This window comes from Bombina bombina, chromosome 9, assembly GCF_027579735.1.
Source record: "Bombina bombina isolate aBomBom1 chromosome 9, aBomBom1.pri, whole genome shotgun sequence".
Taxonomy (NCBI): Eukaryota; Metazoa; Chordata; class Amphibia; order Anura; family Bombinatoridae; genus Bombina; species Bombina bombina.
The window spans coordinates 94,223,494-94,241,374 of record NC_069507.1 but is presented as its reverse complement, the minus strand read 5'-3'; the positions used below and the strand labels follow the sequence as shown (position 1 = coordinate 94,241,374).

At 38.6% G+C, this 17,881-nt stretch overlaps 1 protein-coding gene across 1 annotated transcript in view; it reads left to right on the top strand.

Moving 5' to 3' along the window:
- Window positions 1-17,881, top strand: part of RTKN2 (rhotekin 2) — a 324,918-nt gene that overhangs the window by 142,769 nt on the left and 164,268 nt on the right. Inside the window, exon 5 of the mRNA XM_053692261.1 lies at window positions 673-790. Within this exon, the coding sequence (XP_053548236.1) occupies window positions 673-790 (118 nt within the window). The remainder of the gene's footprint in view (window positions 1-672; window positions 791-17,881) is intronic.

Below are 17,881 nucleotides of genomic sequence, written 5' to 3'. Positions count from 1 at the left end.
ACAAAGGGAACCCACATCCCATTCTACTCCAAGAGGCAGCGAAACTATACAGATCAGAATACCTGGGACTCATCCAATCATCAGATACATCCTCCAATGCGGCAAACTTACCTCATAGGATTGAGGTAACTTTTGGTAAGGGTATCTAATACTCCTACACTACACCTGGATCTTCATATTTCATCTAAGACTTTAATATACAAGCGTACAACCATATAGATATATTCCTTTCCTCTTATCTACTTTTACCTACCAACACTGTCGAGACTCTATAATATATACAGTTTGTAAGAAAATCTATAAGCACTGTTTGTCCTTTGATACATATCCTCTTATATTGTATGGACTTAGTCTATTACACAATATTTGTACCCTAATAGCTGCTCTATGAGATTTTCAGACCTCTGACTAGCGCATTTTTTTAGAGTAACGCTTGTTTCCACTCACTGACACTGAGTGGTAACATTCTACTTATATCTAGACATATATATATATATATATATATATATATATATATATATATATATATATATATATAAAATACTTGATCTTCTAGAGCTTTTCGTTTTGCATTAGAATATCTCTTTAATTTGGGTACTGCAATGTTTCATATCAAGGAGGATTTGGTAACCTATACTAACTGCTTCCCCTCCCCCCCCCCTTCTTTTACAGAATCACAACGTTACGCTGTTTTTTGCATGTTGAAACTTGGGCAGGAGACTTTCGACACTGATATGGTTATTGTGGACAAAACCATGACTGATATATGTTTTGACAATGTAATAGTGTTGTAAGTATCAATGTTTTTATTTACCTTAAATTGTATTCCTCAATTTATTTTGTAAGAGCAGGCAAAAAATTATAGATGTGTGTGCCGTTTGTGACATGCTCACACACACAAAATGTCCATGCACTCACTGCTCTCAAAAGTTAATTCCCAGGTGTTCAAAGAATAAATCTAAAATAACAAATGCATCAAATTGGCAATCACAGCTCTTTACTTAAAAATTGAACCTTTATTTCAGAATAAAAAAAGACATCCTGCAGTGGAGAGGAAACCATATCTGGGTGGGGGGAATTTGACCCGGCGGAGAAGCAGGCCACCGTGTAAGGGGAGGAAACAATATCTGGGGTGGGGGGAATTTGACCCGACGGAGAAGCAGGCCACCGGGTAAGGGGAGGAAACAATATCTGGGTGGGGGGAATTTGACCCGGCGGAGAAGCAGGCCACCGGATAAGGGGAGGAAACAATATCTGGGTGGGGGGGAATTTGACCCAGCGGAGAAGCAGGCCACCGGGTAAGGGGAGGAAACAATATCTGGATGGGGGGAATTTGACCCAACGGAGAAGCAGGCCACCGGGTAAGGGGAGGAGTCTAGGAGGTGGGCGGCAAAGAAGGTAGAGAGGAAAGGAGGGAAATCGAGACCTGTCTCCATTTTGTGAGAAAGAGGGATATTTCCTCCCACCCTAATACTTGCGTGGTTATGTTGCAGCTTAGGGGACAGGGTGTCTGCCCTCGTATTGGTGTTGATCAGCTAGATATATAAAGATAATGGGGCCTCAAGGAGTAGGGAAGCGGGAAGGGTTATCTCTTGAAGCCCCTAAGAGCGGAAAGTACAGCAGAGTGACAAATAAAGGGGGGGGGTAGGTGACCGTATTATAATGGTTTTTGTAAAGGACATTGTATTAAAGAATAGGAAGAAATAATTGACATTGAACTTCACTTTATTTGGTTACAAGTATTTATATGTGTTTAATAAAGCTGTCGGTAGTTGATATATTTTCACAAGTTGAGTGGACGGTAGTCGATGACTGTTGGGGTCAAGTTGACGTTTTGCCTCCATTACAGAGCCTTTGTCAAGGCAACAATATACTCCTAACATTGATTGGCAATCTGATGCATTTGCTATACTCGTGTATATATTTTGCTTAGATTACATTTAAAGTTCCATTAAAGGGACATTAAACCCAAATAATTTATTTTGTGATTCAGATGATAGAGGTTACAATTTTAAACAGCTTTCCAATTTACTTCTATTATCTAATTTGCTTCATATTTCAGATATCTTTTGTAGAAGAAATAGCAATGAACATGGGTGAGCCAATCACACAAGGCATCTATGTGCAACTACCAATCAGAAGCTACTGAGCCTATCTATATATGCTTTCCAGCAAAGAATATCAAGAGAATGAAGCATATTAGATAATAGAAGTGAATTAGAAAGTTGTTTAAAATTGCCTGCTCTTTTAAATCATGAATGGAAAATGGGTTTCATGTTCCTTTAACTTCAAATAAATATAAAAGATAAAAATGCATCAAATATGCTTGTATAAAAAAAAAGTATTAGCGAGTGGTTTACAGCTAGATAGAAAGGGAATCTAGATTGTTTCTGGAAATGAAGATAAGTAGATTGGATAATGTCAAATGTTTTTGTAGGCTGGTCCTCTGATATCAGACTAATTTTGTTTTGTTTGGTTTTCCACCTGTATCTGGGAAATTGAAAACCTAATAATAAAATGAAATGTATTTTAATTAAATATATATATATATATATACCTTCCCAAAATGAGGGCAATAACTGTGAACCATTGTTTACAATATAATCAGAGATTGCCCCTTTTTTAGTGCAATAGAGCTAGGAAAGTTGAATCTAAGAAGCTTTAGGTATTTTTCATACATTTGCTCTTACAATACGTCACTCTTGCATAACAAGCTTATGGTCAAGGCCTTACAATATTTCTTCACTTTGAAAACTGCCTTTTTTAATCTTTGCAGATTTACACAAATAGAATTTGAGAATGTCAAACATTGAATCTAAACCAGTAGCCTTTCGTATTTTAATCTACATTGCCCTTTTAAAGTTTATCAGATTATCTTGTAAGAAAATATTTTTGTGTTGTATTATTGATTCACTTATAGTAGGAAAATAAAGAATTTCTTTAATTGTAAACAGTAAATGTAATGACAATAAACAAATAATTTTCTTAAGTAATCAAATAAAATAATTAAATCTATATGTTGGCAAAACTAGGTAACAAAATGAGTCAAAAACATACAATTTTCTATTTAGCCTCCACAAGTAATTTCATCAAATCATATAGCTTGTAAATTGCTAAATCTAAAATGCTGTAACACTGGTAAACTTTACGCTTTTAAAGGGACAGGCTACTTGATTTATTTGTATTGCTTAAAAATATAGATAATGCCTTTACTACCCTTTCAACAGCTTTGCTTAACTAACATTGTTATATTAATATACTTTATAACCCCTAAGTTTGCCTGTTTCTAAGCCCCTGCAGGCCGTCCCTTATCTCAGTGCTTTTTATTAACTTTTTAAATCTTGCTCAACAGCCAGACAGTGCTAGTTCAGGTGTGCCATATAGATAACACTGTGCTCACTACTGTGAATAATGATAATGGTCATACAAGAACCATCAATGATTGGTTATAATGCAAGATTGTAAAAATACTGAGATAAGGGGCAACCTGCAGGGGCTTAGATACAGGTAATCATAGAGATAGAAAGTAAAATAAAATAGTGTTGGTTTATGCAAAGCTGGTGAATGATAAAGGGATTGTCTATCCTTTTTTTTTTTTTTAAACAATAAGAATTTTCAAGTAAATTGTGCCTTTAAAATTGGTCTAAAATGAACAATTATCTTTATTTGATCATACTGTATGTAGGTTATATCCAAATAACCAATCAGGACCAATTTGGTGGAATAAAATATTGTGTGGCGGGGAGCAGAGCCATTGATTCATAGTCTGCTGCACTTTAAGTGTGCTCCTGCATCTCTACTATGTAGAGATTGCATAGGCAACGATAAATAGCTTTTTTTTTTCAAGCCCATCTGACAGGCTTCATATGGGAGACATGCAACCCCTCCAGAGTTGCACTGCGAGATAGCAGCATACTTTATAGGTTCTAGAAACACTCACACAGATCAGAACCCTCATCATGCTGTTAGCCCTGGCGTGAAAACCACTCACACCAATGGCAAACTATTCTCCACTAAAGAGGGAGCTCTTACCTTGAGTCTCGATCCACACAGTGACGCCAGAGTTTCTAGACCAGCGAGCTATACACAGCAGACGCTCTGGAACAGCACAACTCAAAAGCCAATAGCAGAGGAGGTTGGGGCCTTGCAGCAGCTCCACAACATGCCAGCTACAGCACCCACAACTTATCCCGCAGAGAAGGTCAATAGAAGGGCATCAAGCGTTTGCATGATTAGGTTTCTCAGAAAAGCCTGCATTTTATTTACCGTTCGGAGCAACTTCTTATGTAGTTTACACTTAAGGGGATATACTACCTATAAGAGTTTGTCTGCCAATATGGTTAGTGCTGCCACTGTACGCTTCATTCACAATCCCTTGTACTAATACCAATACTTTTAGGATATATAAGAAAATTGAACAAACCTTTGTTCTGCAAGCTGCTAACATTATATATTCTCTATCATCTACTTCATCAGAAGAGCATAAAGGAAGGATCTGCACATTATACATATTATAACAATTGTATGTGAACTTCAGAGATCACTTGGTAATGCCCGCTATAATAATTTGAACACCTCAGAAAATACATGTTATCTGCTGGATACAGTCCTTATATTTTTCATCTCTGCCCAAACTAACATTCTTTTACTCATTTGCCACTCGATTGAACATGTCAATTAGAAAACTCAACAATTCTGGGAAAGCTGCTGAATCACGGCAATACACTACCTTTTCGGTCAATAGCTTCTTCAAAATGCTGGATACCCCTTCCTCACTACCAACTACCCCATTAACTCCCATGAACATTGAAATAAATCATTTATCTGAATCAGAATCATATCAAATGTCAGAGGCAATTACTATACCTAAAGCACTCTTTGATTCCCTTTCATCAAAAAAACACTTTTACACATTGATAACACAAGTAAAACAGTACATCAAAGAGGAAATTTCAGAAATTTAGAAAGACTTCTCTAAAATAGGTCAAAGAGTTGAAAAACTTGAAGATACTCAAGAACTCCATACCTATCATGAACTAGATTCCTAATAGCAAAAATATTAGGTTTGTAGCTGATTCCTTATATTCAACTCATATACCTTTAGATGAGTGATGCATAAGGTATTAGCAAATTATATTAGTAATTATTATAATATGATTACCCCACAAGTTATATCTTGATACTCTAGGGTTAACAAATGTAATGATTTGTGAAAGACTCATCAACTCTCTAGAGATAGTTATGAATAAGACTGAGGTCAAAATTGAGTAACATGAAAGTTCTGTTATATTCGGCAAATGAGTTTTAAGTTTTGATAAACAATATGCACAGGTAAGTTATAACATTTTACTTGAGGTAATAGTTCAATTTGAGAGTGCATTCAAAAGATACTTGCGGTTACTGAACAGTGGAGTAGCGTGAGATGTTGAACCGGAGCGGCGTCTGACTCTGAGGCAGAGACGCTACTGTTTGTTTGCAGGGAAGCGTGAGCCGCGTAAGCTCTGAGCAGCGTCTGTTAGGTGGTAGTGGCTCAGATGAGAGGCAGTGTTGGATGACGTCAGGAATTCCAGCTACGGCAAACAGTGAACTCAGAATATTTGATGAGATTGCTGAACGAGTGAAAAGTGAGAATTCAGATTAGTTGAACACTGTAAATATACAAAGGTATAAAAGGCTGAGTAGTTTGAGGCTTGAAATAGTATGAACTGAGAGTTCAGGGAAAGAATCCAGAACACAACTTCAATAATCAAGCAACAACCAGGTGTTGCTGATAGCCTTATATAGGGCAACAATAAAGGTGGACAGATAGAAGTTAAGGTGGAATTATGACAGATCCCCCCTCTCAAGGTGACCCTCCTGGGTTCACCGAGCCCGGTTTGGTTGGGCAACGAAGATGGAAGTCACGAAGTAGATCAGGAGCGTGAACGTCTCGCAGGGGAATCCAAGAATCCTCTTCGGGACCATAGCCAGTCCAACGAACCAAATATTCCACCCGTCTCCAACGTAGGCGAGAATCGAGAATCTTCTCAACCTCATATTCAGACTGATCTTCACATATAGTATCCTCAGAGACAACATCCTCAGGCAGTGTATCGGTACGTCCAGAGTAAGGTTTTAAGAGAGACACATGGAAAGATGGATGGATCCTCAGATTCCTGGGTAAATGGAGCACCACTGCATTGGGGTTGAGGATTTTCTGTATCCTGAAAGGTCCAATAAATTGATTTGCCAATTTTTTGCAGGGGACCTTCAGCTTCCGGTTCTTTGTAGACAACCAAACTCGATCATCAGGAGCATACGGAGGGGGTGGTAAATGTTTTTTATCAAAGTAAAGTTTTTGTTTGCTTTTTGCATTTTCCAAATGTTTTTTCAATATAGGTAAAGTATTTTGTAACTCAGTAAAGTATGCTACGGCATATGGAGAGGAAGAGGAGGTTGTAGTGGTGGGTATTGTTCTCGGATGATATCCATAGGAGGCATAAAACGGGGACATTTTAGTGGATGTATTGATTGAATTATTGTAGGCGAATTCTGCCATCGGGAGCCAGTCAGCCCAGTCATCTTGGATATGTGAAATGTAGCACCTTAGGTATTGTTCCAACGTTTGGTTTAGACGTTCTGTTAATCCATTAGACTGTGGGTGGAAAGCTGTTGTGAATCTTGGTGAAATCTTCATAAGACGACACAATTCCTTCCAGAATCTGGAAGTGAACTGTGTTCCCCTATCTGTTACTATTGAAAGAGGTAGTCCATGTAATTTTACAATATGAGAGATGAAGTAGTTTGCTGTGGTTGTAGCAGTAGGGATCTTCTTTAAGGGGATGAAATGTCCCATACGTGTGAGATGATCAGCAACCACTAAGATACAAGTGTGATTCCTTGATGGTGGTAGATCTACAATGAAGTCCATTGATATCATTTGCCAAGGTGTGTCAGGTATGGGTAAGGGAGACAACAATCCGAAGGGTTTGTGTGGTATTCGCTTGTTTCGGGAACATATTTGACAATTGTTGATATGGTCACATATGTCTTGTTTCATCCTTGGCCACCAATACTCTCTATTCAACAAATCAAAGGTTTTGGTAATTCCTGGATGTCCTGATAGAGGGTTATCGTGGTAATGATGGAGTAACTGTTTCCTCAGGGATGTCGGTACATATATCGAGTTCCCAAAATGAAATAAACCAGACTTGGTTTCTTTGGTACACATCCGGGGGATGTTGGAATCCATACGCTGAGCAGTTAGTAAATCGGAATGGATTGATGTAATAGAGGCTAGAAATTTGTGAGAGGGAATGATGTTTTGTGCCCTTTCCTTTTCAGGGATATATTGGAAAGTTCTGGATAGAGAATCAGCTTGGGTATTTTTGGTACCTGGTCTATATTGTATGAGAAAATTGAAACGATCCAGGAAGAGCGACCAGCGGACTTGTCGTGATGATAGTGTCTTGTTTTTTTCAGGTACTGCAGATTTTTATGGTCGGTCAGGATCAAGAAAGGCTTGGATGTACCTTCCAGGATATGTCGCCAGTGTTCCAAAGCGACTTTTATTGCCAAAAGCTCAAGGTCTCCTACGGAGTAATTTCTTTCTGCGGGTGTCAAGAGACGCGAATAGAAGGCAACTGGGTGGTGAACTTGTGAACCAACTCGTTGTTGAGATAGAATAGCCCCAACCCCAACATTTGAGGCATCAACTTCTAAAATGTAATCTGCTTCTGGATCTGGAAGCTGTAAGATTGGAGCTGATGTGAAACTTTCTTTCAGATTTTTGAAAGCTTCATTTGCTTCGTTTGTCCAGCTGAATCTGTTTTTTCCTGTTAACTTAGTTAAAGGTTGAGCGATAGAAGAATATCCCTTTATGAATCTTCTGTAAAAGTTGGAAAAAAATAAGAACCTCTGAAGAGATTTCAAACTAGTAGGTGTTGGCCATTCCAATACAGCTTTTACCTTGTCAGGGTCCATTTCTATGCCAGTTGGGGAGATGATATAACCCAAGAATTTGATTGTCTTTACATGGAATTGACATTTTTCAGATTTAGCATAAAGTTGATGTTCCCTTAATCTCATTAGGACCCATCTAACGTGTTTAATGTGGTCTGACAAGGATTTTGAATATATTAAGATGTCATCTAAATATATCACTACGCAGATATCCAATAAATCCTTAAAAATCTCATTAATAAAAAATTGAAATGTCGCTGGGGCATTTGTCAAACCAAACGGCATTACGTTATACTGGAATAAGCCATAACGGGTCTTGAATGCTGTCTTCCACTTATCACCCTTCCTTATGCGAATAAGATTATATGCCCCCTTCAAATCTAGTTTGGTAAAGATTTGGGCATCAGTTAATCTTTCTAAAAGTTCGGGGATGAGTGGAAGTGGATAGCGGTTTTTCACTGTGATGGCATTTAAACCTCTATAGTCAATAATTGGGCGTAAGCTGCCATCCTTGTTGGTCACAAAAAACATTCCAGCAGCTGCTGGGGATGTGGATGTGGATATAAACCCTTTTCTTAAATTTTCATCGAGATATTCTCTAAGGTGTTGCAACTCTTTTTTAGACATAGGATATATCTTACCAAAAGGTATAGTGGTATTTGGCATAGTGTCAATAGGGCAATCGAATGGCCTATGTGGTGGTAAATTTTCTGCTTCTTTCAGGTTAAAAACATCTGAAAATTCGATATATTCTGTGGGTATTTGAGGTTGTATGTGGTTCAAAGAGAGAATGGGGTAACAGGTTGTGGTACAGTATTGAGATGAGAATTGTATAGTGTTTGTATTCCAATCTATACTTGGGTTATGTGTCCGTAACCAGGGGAAACCCAGAATAATAGGGTGTATTGAGTTTGGTAGTATATCAAATGTAATATATTCAGTATGCCCATTACCTGATGTTGTTAAAAGGGGAATGGTGTGGTGTGTTATAGGACCTTTTAAATAAGTGGATCCGTCAATAACTTTCACATGCACAGGTAATTGCTTTAACACACTAGGTATTTTATTTACAGTTACATATGTTTGATCCATGAACATGCCGAAAGCCCCTGAATCGATCATTGCTTCATTCCTGAGAAGATGTTGATCCCACTGTAAAGACAATGAAATATTTAAGTGTGACATCACTTTAGACTTATGTTGAGGATTAACAATCAAAATCTTACCCCTCTTTTGGCGTATCAGGTTTGGGCAAGTGGATACAGTGTGGTCTTTGTTTCCACAATACATACATAAATTTAAAGTCCTTCTTCGTTGTTTTTCCTCATAAGATAATGGACCTTTTATTGTTCCAATTTCCATAGGCACAGGATTTGTAGTATTTTTCTCCACTTGGGTTTCGTGATACTTCTTGGGGTAGAGTTCAGATGGAGCTTTTTCCGCTCGGCGTTCCCTGTATCTCCTATCCATAGAGATAGAGATCTTTATAAGTGACTCTAGGGTGTCAGGAAATTCAATACGGGAGAGCTCATCATTTAGATGTTCGGACAATCCCAATCTGAACTGGTTGCGTAAGGAGACTGAGTTCCACTGAGACTCCGTGGCCCATAGCTGGAACTCCGCGACGTAGTCTTCAACGGGTCTTTTACCCTGCTTCAGTGATCTCAGGTTATTTTCTGCGGTTAATTGTGTATTTCTATCTTCATACAAGAGAGCCATTGCTTTGAAAAATTCCTCCAGAGAATTTAATATGGGATCATTAACTTCAAAAAATGTATCCGCCCATAACCTAGGTTCACCACTTAAGTAAGAAATCACAGTGCATACTTTTACTCTGTCAGAGTTATATGTTTTAGGTTTCATTGAAAACATCAAATAACAGGCATTGCGAAACTCACGAAAACGTGCACGAGTACCAGTAAACACACATGGAGGGTTAATTTTTGGTTCTGGGTGTTCAGCAGCCTTTTGCGTGATAAAGTCATTCAAAATACGTTTCAAAGTGTTATTTTCATTTTTTAACTCTGTTAAACCCTGGGCTAATATTTCTACCTTCTGGTTTAGACTGGTTATTTCATTAGCCATAGCTGCAGGATCCATAGTTATATTTTGAATTCAAATAATTGTTTTAGGCTTGATTATTCTATAATGAACTAGATTCCTAATAGCAAAAATATTAGGTTTGTAGCTGATTCCTTATATTCAACTCATATACCTTTAGATGAGTGATGCATAAGGTATTAGCAAATTATATTAGTAATTATTATAATATGATTACCCCACAAGTTATATCTTGATACTCTAGGGTTAACAAAGGTAATGATTTGTGAAAGACTCATCAACTCTCTAGAGATAGTTATGAATAAGACTGAGGTCAAAATTGAGTAACATGAAAGCTCTGTTATATTCGGCAAATGAGTTTTAAGTTTTGATAAACAATATGCACAGGTAAGTTATAACATTTTACTTGAGGTAATAGTTCAATTTGAGAGTGCATTCAAAAGATACTTGCGGTTACTGAACAGTGGAGTAGCGTGAGATGTTGAACCGGAGCGGCGTCTGACTCTGAGGCAGAGACGCTACTGTTTGTTTGCAGGGAAGCGTGAGCCGCGTAAGCTCTGAGCAGCGTCTGTTAGGTGGTAGTGGCTCAGATGAGAGGCGGTGTTGGATGACGTCAGGAATTCCAGCTACGGCAAACAGTGAACTCAGAATATTTGATGAGATTGCTGAACGAGTGAAAACTGAGAATTCAGATTAGTTGAACACTGTAAATATACAAAGGTATAAAAGGCTGAGTAGTTTGAGGCTTGACATAGTATGAACTGAGAGTTCAGGGAAAGAATCCAGAACACAACTTCAATAATCAAGCAACAACCAGGTGTTGCTGATAGCCTTATATAGGGCAACAATAAAGGTGGACAGATAGAAGTTAAGGTGGAATTATGACAATACCTCTACTGTATCTGAAACTTATACACATATCCAATGTCAAGATGAAACCTTCCTTGGTTTAGAAAACAGAATTGAGGCTGTGGAAAATAGAAGCCAACACCATAACATCTAAATCAAAGGAATGCCGAGGCAATCTCCACACCTACCCTGGAATATTACCAACAAGGCTTCTTTAATTTCCTGAGGCATCAAGATCTCCCCAGACTTACAGAAATAGAGCCCACAGGGCTCTGAGACCTAAACCCCTGGAATTTCTCTCACACTGAGATGTGATAATCAGAATTACTAAATTCTTAGCTAAGGGAGAGTTGATGAAGCTCACCAGGCAAAAACAGCCCATAAGAAATGAAAACTCAGATTTACAAATCTTTGCGGAACTTACTATTAAAACCCAAAAAAGAAAAGAACTAAACCTGCTCACTAAAACTCTCAGAAAACACAATAAACCTTACAGATGGGGCTTCCCATTTCAATTGATGATCTTATGGAAGGCCAAACATCTCACCCGCAAGCCACAAGCCAAAATATTGGACATCTGTAAATCCCTGGACATACCTCCCACCTATTTCAGCAGAATCTCCTTCCCATGCTTAAGCAATCGCACCTACACTACCTCCGCTGCTGAATAGTGTCAGATCACACACAAAAAAATACACAAACTGCCCACTAAAAACACTACCACTACTACAGAGGGACAGTGAAATGCCCTTTAGCTCGTATCCTTTATTTCAGTGCTGATTCTTGTTGGTTGAAAGATTGAGTCATCTTGGCCTACTATACTTACATAATTATTAATTCCTTTCTTTAGGTTACATACATATTTGACATGATGCACCATTATACTATTATGTCTCTTATAGTTTAACCAGTTGTAATTTTTTATTATAGCCTGAACTAAGTTAAATCCCTACATAGTGAGAAAGTAATTTTCTTCCATTGGTAACAACCTCAATATGATCTCAAATTCGTATATTTATTTTTCTTGGTATTGCTGTTTCTTGTGACCGTGTTTAGAATTTTATTTGTGTATTAAGCAAAAAAATCTCTATTCTACACTCATACATACTACCTCTCTTTAATTGTAAATGGCAGATAAAAGGGATCAGTTGATAACTCTACCCAAAATGTAAAATGTTTGAACTGCACCAAATAAGACACAGAGCCCTACACGACCTTCACAAAAATGGTTAGACATATACTGCTCCTACAGGAGACTCATTTCAAATCACACTATATTCCTAGGAACTTTTCACCGCATTACACCCAGCATTAACATAACACCAACACTTAAAAAATTGTTCTTATTCATAAATCCCTACCATTTACCAAACTTCAAATAGATAAAGAAGGCAGATATTTATGTGTTTTAGGTCTTCTATTTGGAAAGCCTATAACAATTGTTAACCTTAACACTCCAAACAGATACCTGACAGTTTTCTCAAAAAAAGTCACTAATTTATTACTAAACTACTTTTAAGGTCCCCTATTAGTAGCAGACAATCTTAACATTGCCTTAAATCCCTCCCTTGACTGCACCGATTATAATCAAATGCCAATCCCCTCCCTTGCTATGTAAGGAGATGGATAAGAGAATTAGGACACCAACAACATGCAAAATTGAAAAACACATCTTTCAAATCCTGTTGAATGCAGCAAAATTATTCCACGACATTGGAAGTGTCCGCACCCACCCACTATCATGGAATGGCAGAATTTGGTAGATACTACTTTAATACTAGAGAGATTTTCTTCTTAAACAGGAGGAGTCCACAGCTGCATTCATTACTTTTGGGAAATACAGAACCTGGCCACCAGGAGGAGGCAAAGACACCCCAAGCAAATACTTAAATACCTCCCCCACTTCCCTCATCCCCCCAGTCATTCTTTGCCTTTCGTCACAGGTGGTATGTATATGATTAAGCCTGTTGAGGCTTGAAGCATTGTAATTTCTACTCAGGACCCTATATGAAATAATGGTCTTTTAAAGAAATTGGAGGCTGGAATATTCTTTATATTTGGATTGACTGGGACCTGGCAAGTCCTTTATTCCGTGCCCCACTACAAACAGAGGTGTGCTGTTTTTCTAACCTTTTGGTGATCAAGGTTGGTAGAGAAGTGTCAGAAGTTCGAGAGAGTCTCTTATGGAGGGTAGTACTCTTCGCAATGGGACTGGAGTTTTAAGTAATCCTATCAGCCTCTCAGTGAGAGCATGGATGAAAGAGTCCCGAGATGCAGGGAGAGTTTTCCTGCGAACCCATCCCGACTCATATTATATATTAACAGCTCCTTGGTAATCAGCATTGACGAGTTTCGCTGCCTACCTTTATTTACTCAAGTCGATGTGAGAAGCGAGGCTACTATCTGTCACACTTGAAGGGCTGTGTTCCTGTTCCACGGCGTAGATTCCGGTAAGAATGTTTCATTTTATTTTGATATGTGAATGTAATGTTAACGAAACAAGGTAGGGTCCCAGTGGGACTCCTTTTATCTTAATAAGGAATCATGGGTTAATATCTGTGTAGCAATACCTAGGCTCATGGCTTTTACGGAACATAACGGCCTTATTTTAATGACGCAATCTCTCGAGATTGCGCACCCTTTTTGTGACTGGCATGGTGCACCTCGTGACGGGTGCGGTTACGTTATTTCTCACTTCCGTATGCTGACTGTGTGCAACAGAGAGAGTCAAGCTTGTGGGTGGTCTGGTTCACAGGAGGTGGTGAGTGCCCCAGCCATTGGGGGTGTTAAAAGGGTGCCAGTTTTTGTAATCCCAAGATTATGGAGGATTCTGATATGTTAGACACAAATGTCTCTGATGCAGAGAATGCGTCTTGTGATGTATATGAAATGGATAAATGTAAAATTCACTGTATCGTGACCAGTTAAAACATTCAAAAAATTAAAAATCCAAAATTCCAATGACCCTTAAGGGATACGTTAAAATACTATTTATGTGCAAAATCTGTGATAAAAAATCGGTGATAATTAAAAATAAAGGAAAATATCTACGTGTATATATATATATATATATATATATATATATATATATATATAAAACAATTTATCCAAGTGAAAAATCAAAGGGAAATAAATGCAGTATCAAAGTGCAATCAATGATCAAGTGACAATAATTAGTAAAACACAGATGTGATATTTAATAAGTCAATGCATAAAAGGTTGACACAAACAATCCATATAACAATCAATCATACATAAAATAAAATAAAGTAAAACCGGTTAAACATACACACTATACATAACCCCTCAGATTCCCCAAATCAAATGGGGCTGGCGGAGAACACCTATAATGACTGTGTTCTAATCTTGGTGTTAGTAGTTCAAGGGGATCCCCCAAAGAAGATGGTCCGGAATGACAATGTCGGTTTAATTATTGTAAATCCAAAGATATAAATGTTAATGTTTCTGAATGGTGCCGTTATATCCCCAGTCTTATTTGGTCACAAATAAAAGCCCACGATGGTATAGAGCTCCTTCCTTAATGTTCTCTTAGTTAAAGGCAATCAAGTATTTATAACTTAGCCGGGAGGCTCTCCTACCTTCTTACAAGTGTCTGCCAGCGATCTCCTTACCTGGCCCGACACTCCGGCTGCTCCTTTAGATGTCTGCTCAGCGAAAATCCCGTGAGTGACGTCACCCGGTTCCGGATCCTAGGTGACCACTTGCGCAAGTGTTTGTTTCCAGATTAAGTGTACTCTGGGAACTGTAGTCCTATTTTTTCCTCTCACTTCCTGTTGTGCTTCAGTTGCTGCTGGGTAGCTGCAGCTAGGAAATAGTTACCTGCGGAAAGGTGTTGTAGCAATAGCGAATCACCTGTGCAGAGAGTGGATTTAAGGGCAAAGGTTGCAGGAAGTAGCATCTTGAAAAAGACCCAGAAGGGGTTGAAACGCGTAGAGGACTTACCTGCTACTGTTTGCGATTATTTGGAGGACCGAAGCTGAAGTGAACTCTCTGTACCCTGGCGTACAGAGGACATCCTGTGGAAACAAACACTTGCGCAACTGGTCACCTAGGATCCGGAACCGGGTGACGTCACTCACGGGATTTTCGCTGAGCAGACATCTAAAGGAGCAGCCGGAGTGTCGGGCCAGGTAAGGAGATCGCTGGCAGACACTTGTAAGAAGGTAGGAGAGCCTCCCGGCTAAGTTATAAATACTTGATTGCCTTTAACTAAGAGAACATTAAGGAAGGAGCTCTATACCATCGTGGGCTTTTATTTGTGACCAAATAAGACTGGGGATATAACGGCACCATTCAGAAACATTAACATTTATATCTTTGGATTTACAATAATTAAACCGACATTGTCATTCCGGACCATCTTCTTTGGGGGATCCCCTTGAACTACTAACACCAAGATTAGAACACAGTCATTATAGGTGTTCTCCGCCAGCCCCATTTGATTTGGGGAATCTGAGGGGTTATGTATAGTGTGTATGTTTAACCGGTTTTACTTTATTTTATTTTATGTATGATTGATTGTTATATGGATTGTTTGTGTCAACCTTTTATGCATTGACTTATTAAATATCACATCTGTGTTTTACTAATTATTGTCACTTGATCATTGATTGCACTTTGATACTGCATTTATTTCACTTTGATTTTTCACTTGGATAAATTGTTTATATATATATATATATACGTAGATATTTTCCTTTATTTTTAATTATCACCGATTTTTTATCACAGATTTTGCACATAAATAGTATTTCTCCAACATAGGTGTGTCCGGTCCACGGCGTCATCCTTACTTGTGGGATATTCTCTTCCCCAACAGGAAATGGCAAAGAGCCCAGCAAAGCTGGTCACATGATCCCTCCTAGGCTCCGCCTTCCCCAGTCATTCTCTTTGCCGTTGCACAGGCAACATCTCCACGGAGATGGCTCAGAGTTTTTTGGTGTTTAAATGTAGTTTTTATTCTTCTATCAAGAGTTTGTTATTTTAAAATAGTGCTGGTATGTACTATTTACTCTGAAACAGAAAAGAGATGAAGATTTCTGTTTGTAAGAGGAAAATGATTTTAGCAACCGTTACTAAAATCGATGGCTGTTTCCACACAGGACTGTTGAGAGGAATTAACTTCAGTTGGGGGAAACAGTGAGCAGACTTTGGCTGCTTGTGGTATGACACATTTCTAACAAGACTTGGTAATGCTGGAAGCTGTCATTTTCCCTATGGGATCCGGTAAGCCATTTTCTTAATTTTCAATATAAGAATAAAAGGGCTTCACAAGGGCTTTAAAGACTGGTAGACATTTTTCTGGGCCAAAACGATTACTATATAAGCATATTTAATGGTTTATAACTTTGGAGAGTTATTTTAATCTTGGCAATTTTGTTAAAAAAACGGCAGGCACTGTATTGGACACCTTTTTCACTGGGGGCCTTTTCTAGTCATAGGCAGAGCCTCATTTTCGCGCCACTAATGCGCAGTTGTTTTTGAGAAGCAAGGCATGCAGATGCATGTGTGAGGAGCTCAGATCCACTGAAAAAGCTTATTGAAGGCGTCATTTGGTATCTTATTCCCCTCTGGGCTTGGTTGGGTCTCAGCAAAGCAGATACCAGGGACTGTATAGGGGTTAAATGTAAAAACGGCTCCGGTTCCGTTATTTTAAGAGTTAAAGCTTTCAAATTTGGTGTGCAATACTTTTAAGGCTTTATGACACTGTGGTGAAATTTTGGTGAATTTTTAACATTTCCTTCATACTTTTGCGTATATTCAGTAAAAAAGTGTGTTCAGTTTAAAATTTAAAGAGACAGTAACGGTTTTATTTTAAAACGTTTTTTGTGCTTTGTTATCAAGTTTATGCCTATTAACATGTCTGAACTATCAGATAGACGATGTTCTGTATGTTCGGAAGCCAAGGTTCCTATCCATTTAAATATATGTGATGAATGTGACAAAAGTAGGGACAATAATGCCACTGATAATAATGTTGCCCAAAATGATTCCTTAAGTGAGGGGAGTAAGCATGGTACTGCATCATCTCCTTCTATGTCTACACCAGTCTTGCCCACTCAGGAGGCCCCTAGTGCATCTAGTGCGCCAATCCTCCTTACTATGCAACAATTAACGGCTGTAATGGATAATTCTATTAAAAACATTTTAGCCAAAATGCCCACTTATCAGCGAAAGCGCGACTGCTCTGTTTTAGATACTGAAGAGCATGAGGACGCTGATGATAATGGTTCTGACATGCCCTTACACCAGTCTGAAGGGGCTAGGGAGGTTTTGTCTGAGGGAGAAATTTCAGATTCAGGAAAAATTTCTCAACAAGCTGAACCTGACGTTATTACATTTAAATTTAAATTGGAACATCTCCGCGCTCTGCTTAAGGAGGTGTTATCTACTCTGGATGATTGTGACAATTTGGTCATTCCAGAGAAATTATGTAAGATGGACAGGTTCCTAGAGGTCCCGGTGCCCCCCGAAGCTTTTCCTATACCCAAGCGGGTGGCGGACATTGTAAATAAAGAATGGGAAAGGCCCGGCATACCTTTTGTCCCTCCCCCTATATTTAAGAAATTATTTCCTATGGTCGACCCCAGGAAGGACTTATGGCAGACAGTCCCCAAGGTCGAGGGAGCGGTTTCTACTCTAAACAAACGCACCACTATCCCTATAGAAGATAGTTGTGCTTTCAAAGATCCTATGGATAAAAAATTAGAGGGTTTGCTTAAAAAGATGTTTGTTCAGCAAGGTTACCTTCTACAGCCAATTTCATGCATTGTTCCTGTCACTACAGCAGCGTGTTTCTGGTTCGAGGAACTAGAAAAGTCGCTCAATCAAGCATCTTCTTATGAGGAGGTTATGGACAGAGTTCAAGCACTTAAGTTGGCTAACTCTTTTACCTTAGACGCCACTTTGCAGTTAGCTAGATTAGCGGCGAAAAATTCAGGTTTTGCTATTGTGGCGCGCAGAGCGCTTTGGCTGAAGTCTTGGTCGGCGGATGTGTCCTCCAAGAACA